Raw genomic sequence first — 18002 nt, 5'->3', positions numbered from 1 at the left:
CATCTCTGAGGCAACATTAACACAATTACAGCAAGGAACCACCAGAAAGAAAAGGTGTGAACATTATTATTCTCTTTCTGGAAAATCCTGTGGGATATAACAGGGCTAGGGAAACATTGGGAAGGAGACGAATGAAACTTCTCTACAGAAGTTGGACTTATTCTTAAAAAATAAAGTATTAAAAAAGGAAGTCTTATCTTCATTGCTATTACTGATTTTGCCTAATCCTAGAGCATAGCCCTGAATTTAAGATAAGCCTAATAATTTTTATTATTGGATGTTTAAAACAGTTTTAACTCACACTGTCCCTTTGCTGCAATGACAGCATCTCCTTCTAGCATTAGCTGCAAAGAATGTATGCTCTGGACAATGGAGCTGTGGTGCATTTGAGGAGGGATAAACCTGTGGTTAATTCTGTTCAACACCTTAAATTCTTTTTTTTTTTTTTTTTTATTTACCATGATTCATCCCATTCAGCTACACATAGCCCAAGCAAATCTGAACAATCCCTTCAGTATATTTCCTGACATCCACAATTAAATATTTGTTTAGATCACACTGTTAAACTAAGGGCCACCACTCTCATTTGACAGCAGCTGGGCCAATATGCAGTTACTGTGCAAGTCCCAAAGGGTTCCAGTATGGCTCCCATGCCAAGATGGCATCTATGGCATCTATGACTGCCAGCCAGGATGAACTGGATCAGGCTGACCTGGACCATCTACTGTGGGGAAACAACTAATCATCAAGAGTACTGGAGGTTAAGAACTGCATAATTCTGGGATTTTGCTGAAGGTGTGCTCTGATTACAACTCAGGGAGCTGGGAGCCTTGAGGAACAGCTCTCATCCCACACTGTAGTTATCTGCTGTGGTTCCCCATTATCTTGGCTCTTCAGCAAACATCGTCTGTACCTAACAGCTCTCAACTGTACCTAACAGCTCTCAACCACAAAGAGTTTCATAGCTGGCTCCCACAGCCTAAAAAACCTCACCATCATTAAGGTAAGTTATTTATACATTCTAGCCAAAAGCAACAGCAGAGATGCCAAACTTTTAGCTGCCCTGGTTTTCAAATCCAAGAGAGACCAGAGTGCCTGCACAAACAGCTGGTTCCTTCCCTCAACGCCCTGATGGTGGCTCACTGCAGATGCAAGAAACCCATCTCATCAGCACAGGATTTCTGCACTTTGCAGCATTATTAAAAAGTGCCAAAGAAGATGCAATAATGGGAAGCATTACTACTTTGAAAATCAGCTCCATTAATTTTACGCCTGAATACAATCATCCAGAAAATAGCACATATCGAAGATGCATGTCATCAGCATAAAAGTGGAAAATTATAAATGTAATCAAATTTGACAATACTGAGAGGAGATGTCAGCTGCTGGTCATGGAGACTGCATTTCAATACAGCAAACTCCAGGAAAACTGCAATGGCCCAGTGGAGCCAAACCTGTACTAAACAAGAGGTTGTGGCACAAACCAGAATTTACCATTCATACTGCAATCTAAATAATATATTGACACTGGGATAGAAACATTCTTAAGAAAGCTCTGTCATTACCTATTTCAGGTTTAGCTTGTTTCACAGGGGATGATATGGAAATTTGAGTCAAGCTTTTTGAATTTCCTGATCCCTGACTTCTTTACTCACCAGTCTTAGAAGCTGCACCATCTGGAGCAACCAGACCAAACCTCAGTTCCCAAAGGGAACTTCACAGAATTCACTGAATTACTGAGCTGGAAGAGACCTTAAAGATCATCAAGTCCAACCTGCACCCTAACACCTCAACTAAACCATGGCACTTAGTGCCACATCCAGTCTGTTTTTAAACACATCCAGGGATGGTGAATCCACCACCTCCCCAGGTAGACCATTCCAGAACTTTATCACTCTTTCCATGAAAAATGTTTTCCTAATATCCAATCTATGTTTCCCTTGGTGCAGCTTGAGACTGTGTCCTTTGGTTCTGTCAGCTGCTGCCTGGAAAAAGAGACCAACCCCCTTACCTGACCACAACCCACTTTCAGGGAGTTGTAGAGAGTGATAAGGTTCACATTCACCCTTTCCCACCTAGAGCAGCCCTGAGAAGCCAGCTCTATGTGCCACAAACAAACCTAGGACACAGAAATCAGCGTGAGATGGGAAATTTCTGCAGTGCTAGAGGTACACTGGCACATGCTGAGGGTCTCTGGGGACTGTGGGAGGCTTGAGAAGCAATTCCATGGGAGGAAACAATGCGAAGCCCTCCTGTATTTCAAACAGAGCTGAATGAAACAGCAGTGCACAACATGAGGCAGCCTGCAATCAAGCTGGGGGGTTTGCTCCTCTCTGCTCCAAACTAGGGCTGCAGCTGCTGCATTTTGCAGCTGCCTCTATTAAAAAAGCTGAAAAGGTTTTTTTCTAACTCAACAAAGAGACTGAGACAACAGACTAACCTCTTTAGGCACAGCAGCCACAAGAGTAAAAAAAAAAAACTTGGGGATTTTTGACTGCTGCCATGGAGACATAATTTCTTGGTTAATAAACAAGAAAAAAAATATATAAATTTCTTCATCAGCATTTTAGCCTCTTAAACAGAAATAGTTAGTCACAATTTTGGGTTAATGCATGGGCCAGCATTATGTACAATCAGGTAATTTAACCAGGAAAACAGCCAGAGGAGGGGAACTCCAGGGGACCCATCTGAGGTGGGTAAAATGGTAGCAGGGACTCAGAGCTGACACATGCAAGTGCTTGCACTTGGAAGAAAATCTAAACTGCTCCCCACTGCCCAATTAGCTGATGTGTTGCAGCCATGGCTGTGGCATTGATCACAAGTAGCTCCTTGCTCATGCCTCTCCTGTCTTCTGCATCACCCTATTGTCTCACTGTCTTCACCTGAGATTGAGAACTCCCTTGAGATGGAAGCTGTCTTTTTAGCTACTGAATCCAAATAAATAAAATAAATGAATACATTCCTGAATACTAAAGCAGGCAACAATGGAAAACCTTTCATTCCAGTTATCTTAGCAGAAAGAAACTGCTCAATACACACAGGCTGAAACAGTTGAAAACATTTTAAATACTACAATATCAACTTTAAATACTTATCCAGATTGTTCCCAAAACCCTACCTCAATACTGTACAGCTTAACAATTCCTGTGAAGAGCCTGGCACCTGCTCTTTAGGGAGAGAGTTCATATTTCATACAGATCACTCCTGTATGCTTACAGTTCCTCATGGACAATGAAGTTTGATGCAGGGATCCTGGCCTACAGAGAGTCAGGGAATTAGAGGTGCTCCAACAGAACTTCAAATCAAAATCATGTAAGTTTACAGATTTAAAGGGATTTTTTTTTCTTTCATTGATGGAGGTGTTAGTGGGGTGAAAAAAAATTATATGGAAAACATATGGCCATCCCTTAATTCATTTTTTTGTTTAAGGCAGGCAGGATTCTTTACTACACAGTTAGATAATTCACCAGGCAATGAGAACTGATGAAGGGTTTGCATGTCTAAAAGCTTAAATAATTTTAACAGTTATATTTGTTGACCTATGAAAAAGACATCTCTCCAGAAATTCATAAATAACTCACACCATCACAAGTATAGTAAAGTAACAATAAAGTAGCTTCCTTTCATAGGAGGAAAATTATCACCTCCACTCAACTCAGTGGGAAAAACAAAAATCTAAACCACAACTGACAAGTATCTCCTGTGATGAAGAAGAGATGTGGCATTCACAAGGAAGAGGGGGTGTGTGGGTGTGTGTTTTTTCCTTGAAGCTGGCTGCTTCAAGGCTGGCTGCTTCAGTAGCAATAAAGACCTTTTGTGTGATTGTTTGAGCCCCAGAAGCATGAATTCGGATATTAGAGCAATGTCTGTGTTCTTGCATTCAAATGCTGACTAGAATTTCCCGTCTAAGCTCATACCAGCCTGATATAGGAGCAGTTTTTAAATGCAACTTCTAATTCTCCTCTCTTCCTCTGTTGCTCTCACTCCCTTTTTTAATTACATTCAGTATGTTTTCCTATTGATTTACTTGTTTTTTGTATTTAGATGCAGGGATTAAAAATTCTTTTTATACGGCAATTCAGTTTTGTATTAAAAGAAGCCTCTCATGCTATAAACCCAGGGGGAACTGAGGAGGAGATTTTGATGCAGGGAGCAGGTGGAGGCAACATGGTATTTGGAGATTGCATTGCACTCTGCTCTATCTCAGCATCCTCTGCTGTGTAATTCATTGCTCTCTGCCACAAAAGCCACACTCCTCTCTTGTGAAGGCAACTGTATTTGCCAAGTGGTCAGGATAGATATCAACAACACTATGGCTCAGATGGGCAGGGCTCCTGGCTTAGTCATATTTCCATAACACAGGGAAAAAAAGCCAAACCCCTTGGAAATGTACAGATCATCTTCTGATACACAGTTGAAGTTGCATTCAGTTTGTGATCCATCTGGGGGCTCAAAGAGTCTACAAAAAATATCTAAAGAAAGCAAACCTCTTACCAGGAGGCTTACATTCATTCTGCAAAGACAAATCCTCCTTTAAAAATTTTCTGGGTCTCGAAAACGAAAAGGAAATATTGAAAAACACCAATTTAAATAATGGAAAGATTCAGGGACCTGAATGTGCAAATAGAACAGGAAATCCCAAGAAAAGGAGTATTTCTCTGGCTTATTTCATACACTTAGTATCTATTTGCATTTCTACAATGTCCTTTGCAGAGAAATTCATAGATGCTCTCCAAGATTCCACACTCCCCTGTCAAGTAAAACATGGCTTATTCTTGAATTTTCCAAGCAGAAAATAAGGTTTAGAGCCCAGGAGATCTACCTACTAGCTTTCTACCTACCCTGAGCTTTCCTCACAGACTTAGGAAAGAACCTGAGAAGTTCTAACTTCTCAACCTCTCTGCATCTCCAGGCCCCCACTGGCCCCTATTTCACTTGAGACCAGCTGCAGAAATGTTCCAGAACACACTCCCACAAAGCACTGAGTTTTCCCAGCTGACCAAGCGCTGGATGCTTTCAATTGTATTGATGATTAATTACATTTCTATCACTTTGGGAAGCCTCCAAAAGGGGTGCTGCTATTACCTTTCTGCAGAGCTCAGGTGATGCTGCAAGCTCAGGATAAAGACAAGGTTTGCCTGTTTGTTACATTATTTATGCAGGGCAGATTGTTTGGCAATTACATTTAAAGTACAATCACTGTGCCATTTGTACTTGCTATGTAAAGAGGCAAAAGTTTTTAAGGCATTAATACCTTGAAAAGTACCAGGGTAAGTGGAAATGACTGTTCTCTCTTATTAGCTCCATGGTTATTTATACTTTTGCAGATTACCATGGTGCAGTGCAATTAGGCTTCTTAAGTACTGTTCAAATTGAGAAGTTTCAAGAGCTCTACTGAATAATTAACCCTTAAATACATTTACAGGAATAAACCTTCAGCAAATGGCCAAAGCCTGCTCTTTCTTCACAGGCTTTTAAATCACCTGTGAGGAAAGAAGTACAAGAGACCATCTGACAGGAAGGGCTCACACCCAAGCCAAGGCTACAATGCACTGACCATTCCACCAACTACACCTTGAGCAGGTTTCACAATAGCTATAATACACCAGGTGAATCTAAAACAAAGCACTTGGTCTCACCACCCCTGGCTACCTTTTTTTCTTTTTTTTTTTTATTTAATGTACCTAAGGTAAAAAACTCCTGATAGCAATTCTGTCAAAGGCATACCACTCCACAGGCAGGATAAAACAATTTGGTGATTTCAAATATCAAGGAACTGACCTATTTATAGGGCTAAGTTTGGGGACTGAGGGGATTTTAAAATATTTCTTTATTTTAAATGCAGACACACACTTCCAAACACACAATCTGTCCAGAAGCATGTTTCCCCAGGGCGGGACAGTCCATCTCCCATGCCAGACTAGGAACATGGCAGCTATGGACACCATCCAAGTACATCCACAGTGGAGAAGACACTGTGGCACCTCCAGTCCTTCAGCAGCTGCTCTCCTTACAGCCCAACACATCCCAGTCACTACCAAGATGCCCATCTTAGCTCACCTCAGGGGTGAGGAACCGGGATCAGCTAAGATTATATCATACACTGTTTTATGCCTTCTCAGACACAGTTCTAGCAAGTGTGTACCCATCTATAGAGCCTGTTCTCATTGCCAGCCTCACAGCAGAGAGAGGAAGGAAGGGACTTGTTTAAGGACACTCAAAGGTGAGAAGGAAGCCAAGCTCCTCTGTGTGTCAGGAAGTGCCATTACACGATGAAACCCTCTTGTTTGCAGACCCCACTTCATTAAAGGAATGTGTCCTAATCTTGCATCCCTTTCCCAAAGAGCAGCTCCATTTGTCTCAGATTGTTTCCCAGCTCCTCCTGTGATGAGCTCAGACACTGCCCCATGCCCCCAGCCCGGGTCAGCCCCAGACACAGTGCTGTGATTTCCACGTTCCACCTACCTCCACAGTGAGCTCTCCGTAACACTCCCCAGGTTGAAGTCGTAGAGCTTGGTCAGAATGAGAATCACCTACAGAGGGGAAAGGGAGGGAGTGAGAGAGAAAGGGAAAAGAGGAGAAAGAAAAGGATGATGTTAGATTTTGTAACAATACAAAGGGCATCTGAAACCACCTAAAGGAGAGCTGAGCATTTATCCATTAAAGTTGCAGTATTATAGAATAAAGTAGGTTTAAAAAACAAAATGGGAAATCATTACCTTAGTGCATTGTATAACCAGTAACACTTATTTTAATCCCAAAATGTTTTGCATTTGAAATAAAACATGCCACCAGGAATTAATCAGACTTTGTGAGCTGACCTCTCTGCAACTATGATTATTCAAATTCAGGGATGGAATCAAAATGCACCCTTGTTAATTCAATAGTTCAATCTAAAATTACAGTCAATTTCTTTTGTCTCTCAACATTCTATCATTAATTATTCAGTCTCCACAGAAAGCACTGGCAAGTTTTTTATGTAGATCCCCATCCACCAAAACAGTCCATCTTGCCTACAGTCAGCTTTTTTTTCTCCATCTGCTGTCACTGACTCCAGAGCACGGGAATTCCTACATGCCATCACCTTCCCACAGTGGTAAGAGGGACATGGAGTGTGACATTTGCTTATGCACTGAGCAAGACAGACCTTCACATGGATCTTTAGTACCCAAGGACAGACAGAGGCTCCAGGACTCACTGACTTTCTGAAGAAAACACTCCTGAGTCATGCCCCTGCAAAACTGAGCTTGGGGGAGAGGGAGTTGAGCAGTACACAGAGGACCACAGAGGAATATACTTTCCCTCTGATCTACCTGGTGGTGTGACCTCAGATTTCACAGGTAAATGTAATCCTCCTAGCTACAAGCTACATTGCCCAATGTCCTTCTCTCCAGAAAGGCAATTGTGCATTCTGATAGCTTGGGAGCCTCTGTGCAAGCTCCCAGGCTCACGTGGGATGAGGGAATAGAGGGAAGGTAAGAGCATTTGAGAATCTGCTCCTTGCCTTTTTAGCATAACTAATGTCATACATTAGTTTTAAGAATCATTCCCTTGGATTCTACAGGACCAGCCTCAAGGAAGAGCTCCAGGGCACCTCTTCATTTTTGTTTTGCATCATTTTAACATTTCAGCATCATTTCCTCCTTGCAGGATTCAAGCACAGACCAGCTTCCCTCACATCTGCTCCAGCTGTGAGAGAGCAAAGTTTAAAGCTTTGCAGAAAAATGCCAAAGGATTAATCAATATCACAGCTGCTGCAGCACTCGTTTACTGTCAGCGTAATACCAGGAAAAAACCTGTTCAAATTGTGAGGGACCTTGGTACGTGACTATGCACTCAGTGCCCATCTTAATGACTTCAGAATAGATGTTCCAAGCATTCCTTCCTCTCCTGGATTCACTTTTACCACCCCCTATTGCATTTTTCCCTTTATTTCCCCATGCAGAGACCTTTAGGAAGAAGATAATAGCCAAGCTGCTTCTAGCAGGGTGTGAAAAGAAACCTGCCAGGCAGATTTGAGTCAGCATATGCAAGTCCATGTCAGCTGAAACCAACACTATCCTATGGGGAAATAAGGCTAACATCCTTTTTAATGCAGCCTAAACCCTGCACACACTTTCCCATACAAAGGGGGAAGAGCCAGCTGCAAGCTGCAGCAACCAAGGTTTGGAGGGTTTGTGTGCCTCCACCCCTTACACCCAGCAGGGCAGCCCTCTTCCAGCTAAAACCCAATGAGAATGACATTTTTAGGATGTTCCCAACAATCCCACAGGCACTCAGCCAGCACTCCTCTGAGGACTGTCTAGGAAGTCATGCACTATAGTACAAGCCCTGCCCTGCCTGGAATTACACCCCTCTTATTGCTCACAGCTGGAATGAGGTTTCACAAAGCTTTTGAGTTTCAAAGTCTAAGCACATTGAAACAGCTGAGTTCAGTGGATCCTGGATTTATTCCGAAACATTGTAAATAAAATCTCTGTGTCTTGATCAAATTTCAACAGATTCTACCTTATTTCTACCCTAAATTACAGTTACAACTAAAGGCAGCATCCATAATCTCCCAGCTCTTTGTGTCTCTCCCCAGATCTCTAATGCCCTATATTTTTGAATACATCACTTATATATTACCACCCTGCAAATCCCAGGATAACAACAGCTTTACAGAAGTGGGCTGAATGCTACTCAGCTTCTGGGTATAAATTCATAGTAAAAGCATATTGTTTAGTATGACTTTTCTGGATTTTTGCCTGGGATGACTAACATCCATCTCTATTTGGTGATGCATGGAAAGCACAAGCATCCCTTCAGCAGTGTCTTATACACAGTCCCAGGAAACAGGAGGAATTTCCTGGGACAGTGGCAACACCTACAGCAACCTGACCCTAAAATCACTCACCACATGAGCCCAGGACAGGCAACATTCCCACACCACTAACCCAGGCAGCTTCCACTCTGCTCTTTTGAGAAAAAACACCCCAGATTCAATAAAGACCACTCTTTAAGGGTTTGGGAGTCGGCAAACGAGAGAGGATCTGAGAGTCCGAACACACAACCTTCCCAAGAAAAGCTGCAAAAGCACTTTCCCCCTACACACTGCCACGAGCAACCTCAGCTGCTCAGGGAGCACCAAGGGGCTGAGACACAGACAAGGGCCTGAGAGGCAGGGCTGGATCCTGAGCTGCTTCACGGGCTGTGTTTGACTCAGCTCTGCAGAGGAAACATCAAACCCTTCCAGAGGATATTCTGAGGCACCAGCAGGCTGCCCCAGCCATGCTAAGAAGAAACACGAGGCAGGGGCAGATGTGGGAAAGCACCAGATTTTCTGACATTGTGTTGTTTGAATGCTTTAGTTGAAAAAGGAAGGAACAAAATAGAAGGAAGATTGGAGACATTTTACAAAACTGAATTCTGACAAGAAAAATTAAAAAGGGAAAGACCTTCCTTGACTCAGGCTGAGACATTTGATTCCAATTTCTGCTTTGTAGTCAAAGAAGCTCAGCTTGTTTTTGTGAACACTAACAAATTACTTTCTTTCCCATTACAGTGTAATTTTGCATGAAAATCTTGATGTTTTTCATTTTAAAAGTTGAATTCTACTGAAAACTGGAGATTTTACAATTAAGGCACTCTTTCAAAACAAAAACATTTTCTTCCCCTGAACTGAGAGAAATCTGGAATTGCCACCCCATAGAAAATGGGTGCTCTGGGGAAAAGAAATACAAATTTATTAAGTTCCAGGCAATTCAGAAACAGCAAAAACTTACACTTAAGCATTATTTAATCAAAATAAAGAAAACACCTTCATAGTGCCAAATTAAGCTGTCTCTATTCATCAAACCAAAATTAATTCCCAGTCAGCTCAATGTTAAATTGCATTTTGCTATGGGATCATACTTTTCACTTCAGGAAATGCAGCTCAGATATGAAATTTCCTCATCTCCTGCAGGCTAGGCTCCACACACTACACTGTGCTTCCCAGGACACCCCAGGGCAGGTGTCCCTTGGGACACCAAGCAGCTCAGCTGGTTGAGAATGAAAAAACAGGGAAAGAGTTTGCAGGACAGAATGTGGAAATAGGGAGGCTGAATTACAGCTCCCTTAAGGCAATACAATCCCTCCAGAAAATGCAATTTCAAGCTGAGCTTACACGAAACTTAATGACCTGAATAATTTAACAAATTGTTTTGGTTTTGTAGACAGAAATGGGAATGGAGAAAGGATAATCAGAAAAATATATTTTCTTTGGAAAGAAGTGCTGTTCCAGTTCTACAAGAATTTTCTTATGTGCTTTATTTTTCACACATGCATCACCAAATTGCATGTAGGCTGGGGTTGTTTTCACTGTCTACTAAATACCTTGTTTTAAGGCTTTTATAAAAAAATGCCAACACTTGTCAATCATTTACCTTCAATGGTCTATACTTCAATACAGATTAAGAGCCTCTGGCACAGAGGAATCCTGACACAATGCTCCATACATACTAAACCACTAAATCCAGATTTAATGTGATGGACCACTTCTTTAAATTAAGAGACAGCAAGTGTCCAAAACTGTCCCATTCAGTAGCCTTGAGTCTTAACACAACTTGGCTGGTATGAAAGCAGAAAAATTACAACAAGGAGCATTAGCCCACATTTCATTCCATCTCAAAAACACATCCCTGAAGGGATCCCTATTGTTCAGGCAATTATCAGGAATCTCCAAGCCCACAAATCACAAAAGTACTCAGAAGCTTTTCAGAGTGTTTGGTGATGTAACAATCTTCCATGCCAATAAAATTTTACTACGATGGAAAATTACTTCAGTTCATTAAACCCAGCTCTAGATCTTGCCAATTCTAAACTGGCAAAGTGCTTTGCATATACCCCAGAGTGGAATATATAATGCCTGTTTCCCACAAATTAAGAGTGCAAAGGCACTGCAGCTCCTTCAAGCAGGTTGGCAGTGAACTTCAGAACAAGTGAAAAGCACCACACCAAGGCTGTGTGGAGACCCTGCACTCCTGTGTGAGGGAACATTGACATTACAGACATGAGAGGGAAGAGCAACAGCCAAAGTAGGTGTCAGACAGACATGTGAAAGGCCAGCTCTGATTCACTTCATGAGACATCTCTTCTCTGAGTGATCCTGCTGTATCAGCACAGAGATTAACACAACTCATCAGTAGCCCTGTGCACATATTTGCCAAGTGTAATTAATAAAGAGTACAGGGATGAGCAGTAGGCAGCACAGAGCAGAGCAGAAAGAGGGCAGACAAATTTACATGTGCAAAATGAGAGCTCTCCACTCACTTGCTCTGGCATGCTGGGGTCTCTGTCTCCTGCCCACAGACATATTTCCATGATGCTTGCAACATTTTCTACCCTGCAAGCCAACCAAAGGAAGCTTGTCTGCAATTTCCATCTGCCATTCCCCAATCCATATGAGAGCTACAGCACCCAATAAGTAAATTTCAAATGTGAGCAACCACAGGATAGTGTGAACCAGTGTCAGTAAAAATGCTCACAGCCAAAGACAAATTGGCTTAAAATGCTCTGGGACTTAAAGACCGACAGCACTTATATTTATAGGTCCTTGATGTTTTCTTATTTGGGATTTTGTTTGTTTGTTTGTTTTGGGTTTCTTTTTTTGGTGGTGGTGGGTGGTTTTCAAGGCACAAGATTATTAACTAAAGCTGGACTGACTTGCAAGCACATGGACATGCACATTCATTAATTTCTAATGCACTCTTTCATGCAATCACTTCATTCAAAGCTAATTCTGTCAAAAGCCACCAATACCAGCCTAATTTTTCCCAAACAAACACTCAAGAGATGGAGAAAAGAAAATTTACATGTTCAATTTATATTTGTGTTTAAGTGGAAACTGTGGTAGGCTGACCCCAAGCAGGAACTAAGCACCAACCCAGAACTGACTCTGTCCCACCCCAGGTTGATGGAGGAGAAAACCAGAAAAGCAAAAGTGAAAAAAACCCTTGTAATTCCTGACAAAGACATTGCCATTAGTCAAGGAAAGGGAAGAAACTATAAATAAACAAACAAGTGATATAAGGGCATTGACTGTCCTCCCCAGCAGACCAATGTAAAATCAGTCTTAGAGCACAGTTACTATGGCTGAGGATGATGTTCCATGGAACACACCACCTTTCTGGCCTCCTCCTTGGCTGGGCAGAGTGAGAAACAGAAAACCTGACACTGTGAATCTCTGTTCAGCCACACCTAAAACACTGATGTGCTATCAGCACTGCTTTAAGCTAGAATTCCAAACACAGCGTGGCACAGGCTGCTCTGAGGAAGTTATTCCAGTACAAGTGTTTTCCTGGGTCAGGGTAGCATGATTCTCAGAAACAACCACTAAATAATCCTGGTCTCATCCAAATCTCTTCACACAAATACAGCCTCAAAAATCTATGTGTGCATGTGAGTGATCCCACTATGCAACATCACCATCCTCATTTCCACTGGAGGCCTGAGTGCAGTTGCCAATACCCAAGAGTGCCATCTCCAGTTGTGAGAAGCATATAGAACTATTACAAAGCTCCCAGGAGAGGAATTTAAATTCCACAGGTGTTAACAGATTCTGCAAGCATCACCACTATGAAACAAGGCAAGTAATAGCATCTTTGTTTTACTGATGAGGAGGCAAAGAGAGGTTAAGTGAAATTTTAAGTGTTTCTCTACATGGGAACACTCAGAAAGAAGATTCCAAATAAACTTTTAAGAGTTTGGTTCAATCCACTTTGCAAATACATATGAAAAGTCAAAGACTACTTTATTCTGAAAAAGTCAATTGAGGAATTCAGCATAGCTTAAATAATCCAATTCAGCACATTTTGATAATTTAAGGTAAGAGGCATCATCTGGAAGATAAAACACCAATCTGAGTTCAGCCAGAGTAAGAGAATGATTAGCGAAAAAGGAATACATACACCTTAAACACCAATCTCCCCTTTTTTCCCCAGTCTGGTGAGCATAGCTGAAGAAAACTTATCTCCAGATAGTAGGAATTAATGAATAGCACATCCTAAGACACAATAAAAAACCAGCAGAGGTGCTGACAACAAGCACAGGCCAAATCCTGCCCCTGGAAATCAGAGAAGCAGTTCTGTAAGAGTAAAGCTTTGCCAACTAAGCTTGCAGCAAAGGACTTTTCCTTACTTTTTTTTTCTTTTTTTTTTTTTCTTTCTTTTTTTTTTAATCTCTGGAGAGACAAAAATGATCTGTGGGTGGCTTCAGGCAGTGCAGACAAAAGAGCCCTCTGAAATTGAAAGAGACAAATCCCAAGATCACACACAGAAGCAAAACATGTTCCAGTGAACTTGTGATCTCCAAACAGCTGAGACTGTCAAATTTGTCCTCAAAACAAGAACCAGTAACTAAAAGGAGGATATTCGCCTTTAATCCTCCTTTGCCTGTGTTGCTTATCACTTTCCAGTGGGAAAACTGCCACAGCAGGCTCCTTCTGTCCCCTGCCCTCCTCCCTTTCAATATAAATCAGGCACCACAACGGGCTGGAGCCAGAGCAGAAGTCTTCCCACTGGCACAGCTGGAGACAGATCACATTATCTTCACAAAAGCACCTTCCAGATGTAAGAAGCAGTGTGAAATTCCAATTTACAGGACTTGCACTGAATGGACTGAATGAACAGAATCTGAGGTTGCAAAAAAAAAAAAAAAAAAAAAAAAACAAAAAACCCAAAAACCAAGAAACAAGACAACTAAAACCACTACAGTGCCTTGCAGAAAGGGTCAGATCTGGAAAGCCCAACTCTCTACCCCTGTCCCTTTACAAGCAAAAGCAGGGCAGGAATTTTGCGTGCTGGTTCCCTTGGATGCCTTGGCAATTCAAGGGCAAGCCCAGTCTGTCAAAGAAACAGCACACATCAGCTTCAACACAGAGAGACACCTCTTCCAGAGTCATGGATCTACCTTACTATCCTCTCACAAATCTAGAAAGTGTTCTTAATTGAATCTGACAGGGTCTTTCATGCTTTTAGTTTTAGGCATTTTTGTGCAGAGACTGTAATTTAGGATATGTTCAGAGATGCCTTGCACATACAAATCCTTGCTGTGGCAGTGAATGCAGCTGAATAACCCCACCAGCAAGGCAATGACTAATGACTCCAGGACTCAGAAAAGGAATTGGACTATAATGTTTTACAACAATGTGGGAAAAGAAGTCTGATTTTCCTCCTCCCAAGGCAGACATTCCAATTATCAACCAAAGGGAGGGTTTTCACAGCCACTAGCTGTATGGTGGCTGCAAGTCAGCCACGAGGCTCTTTCATCTCCACTACACATTAAAAATTGGGCAATATCTCTCATGCAACATTTTTTTCAAGAAAAATAAGAAATAAAATTGGGAAATTCCGCCTCAGTTTCAGCAAATAGATCTCCTGCATACCCACATGCTTATCTTTAGTGCACGCACACACACACACAAAAATTGTAACTCTGATTACAATTGTGCAAAACCTCCTTAATAAAGAAATAAATGAGATGCCTACAGCAGTCCTTAAAGAGCAGCTGGATCCTGTCCCAGAGGCTGCAGGAGAGTGCACACACTCGTGTGCATCTTGTCTATGTCTGTGTAATATAAAAGCAATTATCAGTCACACAGAATCAGGAGAGAGTGTCTGGAAAAGGTGTGGTAATTAGGAATAAACACACTGGAAGGGCGGGTGGACACACCAACACTCTCAGCAGCTTGTGAGTAGCATTAGTCAGAGAAGTCAGAGATAGAAAGTACTCCCCAGATTATTTGATCCACCCCCCTGACAAGGCACAGTTTTGCCCTACAGAATTTTCCCCAGCTTTTCAGGATGGTTTTTCTACACATAAATACACATTCCCACCAGAAAAGACATCTAGATTGCTTAAAGTAACAGAAGGCTGAGCTTTATCTCTGTGTAACTCAGTTTAACATAAATACAATCTCTCCTGTCAGGTAGTGATATGATTTAAGGGTCCCCTATCATACCTTATAAGAGGTGATAGCAAAGAACTCATTATTTATTTCTATTGATTCAGCAACCCACACTAGATCACATATCCCAGTTCTTCCCCCTTGCTAAGAAGCCCCCCTCTAAAGCCTTGGAAACTTTATCTTTTTTTCCCTTCTCTGTCTTCCTTTTAAAGCTGCTGTGTGCACACCTCCAAGTTCAAGAAGAAAATGAAAAAAGGCCCCAGATACTTTGCTGGCTCAGTTCTTATTCCAATTATCTCCTGATACCATCCACGAAGCAGCAGATTTTGTGCAGCAATTTATCTCTGTGGAGTCAGTCACATTTCTGCTGAAGGGCCATTTAAAGCTTCTGACATGGGGAGACCTGGAAAGAAGGAATGACTTGAACTCTAAGTATGGGTACACTACCATGAGAGGACATTTCTCAATTTAATTAAAAAAAAAAAAAGTAAGAGAACATAGACCTTTGAGATTATATCAAGTGCCAGGACAGAAAAGGGTTTTTCTTGAAGGCAGGAGTATCTGGTTCTATAAAAGAAGCTAAACTATATGGGGAATTTTGTGTCTGAGGCATTTCTGAAAGGAAGAGAATAAAAAAAAGTTCTCATAAAGGTAATTTTTCAAGAAAATTCAGGCAGCTTATAGCTGTTCCATTTTGGACTCCAGGTTCTACTCAGGAACTCTCACTCCTCTCACATATGCCCTCACACTCTCCCCTGCATATGTACATACATAAAAATTATCTTCTTCAGATTCCAATTATCATGTCAAACAGTTGTTATTGATCAGTGCATGGGCAAGAGATTCTCTCTCTCCCCAGGGATAGAAGATGGAGTAGATATCTGTTCAAGTCCACTCCAGCCCCATGCCTACAAAGGCTTACTGAATGTGAAAAAGCCTCACTGCTAGCACAGGAGAACCAGTCCAAGAGCTGGAGAATTACAGATGTTACCATGGAAGAAAACAAAGTACCTGTTGGGAGATAAATCCTTCCATCTGTTTTTAGTGGCCAGTTAAAATACCTCCTACTCCTGGAAATCCAAGCATCTTAGACTTTGGCTCATTTCCTTCCTCACAGCAGCCCAGGGAAAGAAGGATTGCTGCAGTTTGCCAAATGTCAAGTGCAGCACAGAGGGAAAAAGGGCAAAATGCACAAATTGTTCGAGTCACGGTTCTGCAACTATCAGCATCCAATAATCAGATTTTCCACCACACATGAGAACCCACTTTAAACAACTGTAACATCATTGTACAAATCCATTATGTAATCACAATGTCTTAAATATGCACACCTAGAGTACTTATAATTAAACAGGGAAGGTGACATATGAGAATCATCACAGGAAGAACAAGATAAAAATAAAAGTGATCATTTAGATTAAATGAGTAAGTATCACAGGCAGCTTGGGTCAGTCAGGCTGAGTGGGACACACAGAATAGGACAGTGCCTGAGGTAAGAGACAAGTACAAGTCAGGGCTCTTGACAGACAAAAGGTCAGAAGCAAGATTTTGAGTGCTAAATAGCTAATTAACATATTTTTACATTATTATAGATTTTTAAAAAATTAAATGATCTGATTATCCTATATATTAAGGTAATAAAAACGTGGTCTGTCCAATTAACTGCACTCTCCTGACCTTGAACTTCTGTTTATGCAGTCCTCATCTGCAGGCAACAAAATCTACTTTAAAACTCAGTGACTCAGCTTTGGTAAGGTCAGACTCGGCCCTAGCAGCTCCTTTTCCTACTCATATTCCTTTGAAATAATCTTTACTCATTATTTTAATCACCTTTATTATTTTTATTCTGTGTTTGTCAGGTGCACACATTTTATCATCATTGCAATGGCTGAATACTTGTACCATAAGTAGCTTTTTACTATTATTATTTGTCTTGTATCATTAAATAGTAAACCAAATTATTTTCATCTGTGAATTTTCATATGTTGCTGTGAAAACACACTCTGTCTGGGCAATTTCCTTTCTTTGCTCCTGTGCAGAGCAGCTCTTGCTCATGCCAAGCACCCCTGGAGCCAGGATGTTATCTCCTTTGGAGGACCTAACCAAACAGACTTAGATGAAATCTCTGTCACTAGGTATTTCCAGAATGTGAGCTGGGAATGATTCCTCTGTGTATATCCACCACATTGAGCCAGACATAACACCCTCCTCTGTCTCAGCACTAAAACTTTTAATACATTCCCCCCCACCCTGCTCTCAAAAGATTTTCCTGAGAAAGACTGGCACCAGCTCATGGTGGGGTGGGAGAAAGTAAAGGAATCTTTGAGGAGCCACAATACAATTGCAATTTTTAGTGTCAATCCAATAGCTCAAAGAGGGGGTAGAATGTGTTTAAGAAAAAAATCCATTCATCTGTTTTGACCTTAGTAAGAAAGAAAATGGGGTTTTCCCACTTTAGAAATATCTTGTGCTAATGCCTGCATGGGGAGATGTGGAGCAGCACAGTTGAAGCTGTCAAGGGCAATTTTTCTTACAGACTTAAGTGTTCTGTTACTTATTAAAAAAAAATAAAAAAGAAACTGAGAAAAATAGAGGAAATTGAATTCCAATCTCCTTTAATGCAACATTATGGTTGAGAATTTCAAGCTGTAAAAGTAGGAAACTCAGAAGTTCAGACTCTACATTATGTACATGGATTGTATAAGAGAAAATAGGCAAATCACCTTTGCAGAAATCCAAAGCTCTATCAACTTCTGGAATCCTTTTACAATTGGTTGAGGCCCAGAGACAGTTGGTCAGACACCTATTGGCTCCAGTCTGCAACCCTCACTTCAACAGAAAACTTTCAGAAGGCTTGACATTGTGAGATCTTTCTCCTTTGCTTACTTCGGGATCTAAAAAATTATTTCTATGGACCTGAAATATTCTTGCCCTCCAGGAGACAGAGAAATTGAAGCACATTCTTCATATCAAGCCACTGTCTTATAAGAATCTCCTATAAGAATCATGGTTATGACAGCTGAGACTGCTGGTATTTAAACTGGGACTACTTTTAAGATCAAGATCTAGGATGCCA

General features: G+C 41.3%; 1 protein-coding gene across 1 annotated transcript in view; it reads right to left on the bottom strand.

The window, feature by feature from the left end:
* Positions 1 to 18002, bottom strand: part of SORCS3 (sortilin related VPS10 domain containing receptor 3) — a 262386-nt gene that overhangs the window by 175513 nt on the left and 68871 nt on the right. Inside the window, exon 2 of the mRNA XM_074545187.1 lies at positions 6466 to 6533. Coding sequence (XP_074401288.1) covers positions 6466 to 6533 — 68 coding nt within the window. The remainder of the gene's footprint in view (positions 1 to 6465; positions 6534 to 18002) is intronic.

Source organism: Zonotrichia albicollis, chromosome 7 (assembly GCF_047830755.1).
Source record: "Zonotrichia albicollis isolate bZonAlb1 chromosome 7, bZonAlb1.hap1, whole genome shotgun sequence".
In the NCBI taxonomy this organism is placed as follows: domain Eukaryota; kingdom Metazoa; phylum Chordata; class Aves; order Passeriformes; family Passerellidae; genus Zonotrichia; species Zonotrichia albicollis.
The sequence above is the reverse complement of the archived record's forward strand: the minus strand, read 5'-3'. Positions and strand labels throughout refer to the sequence as shown.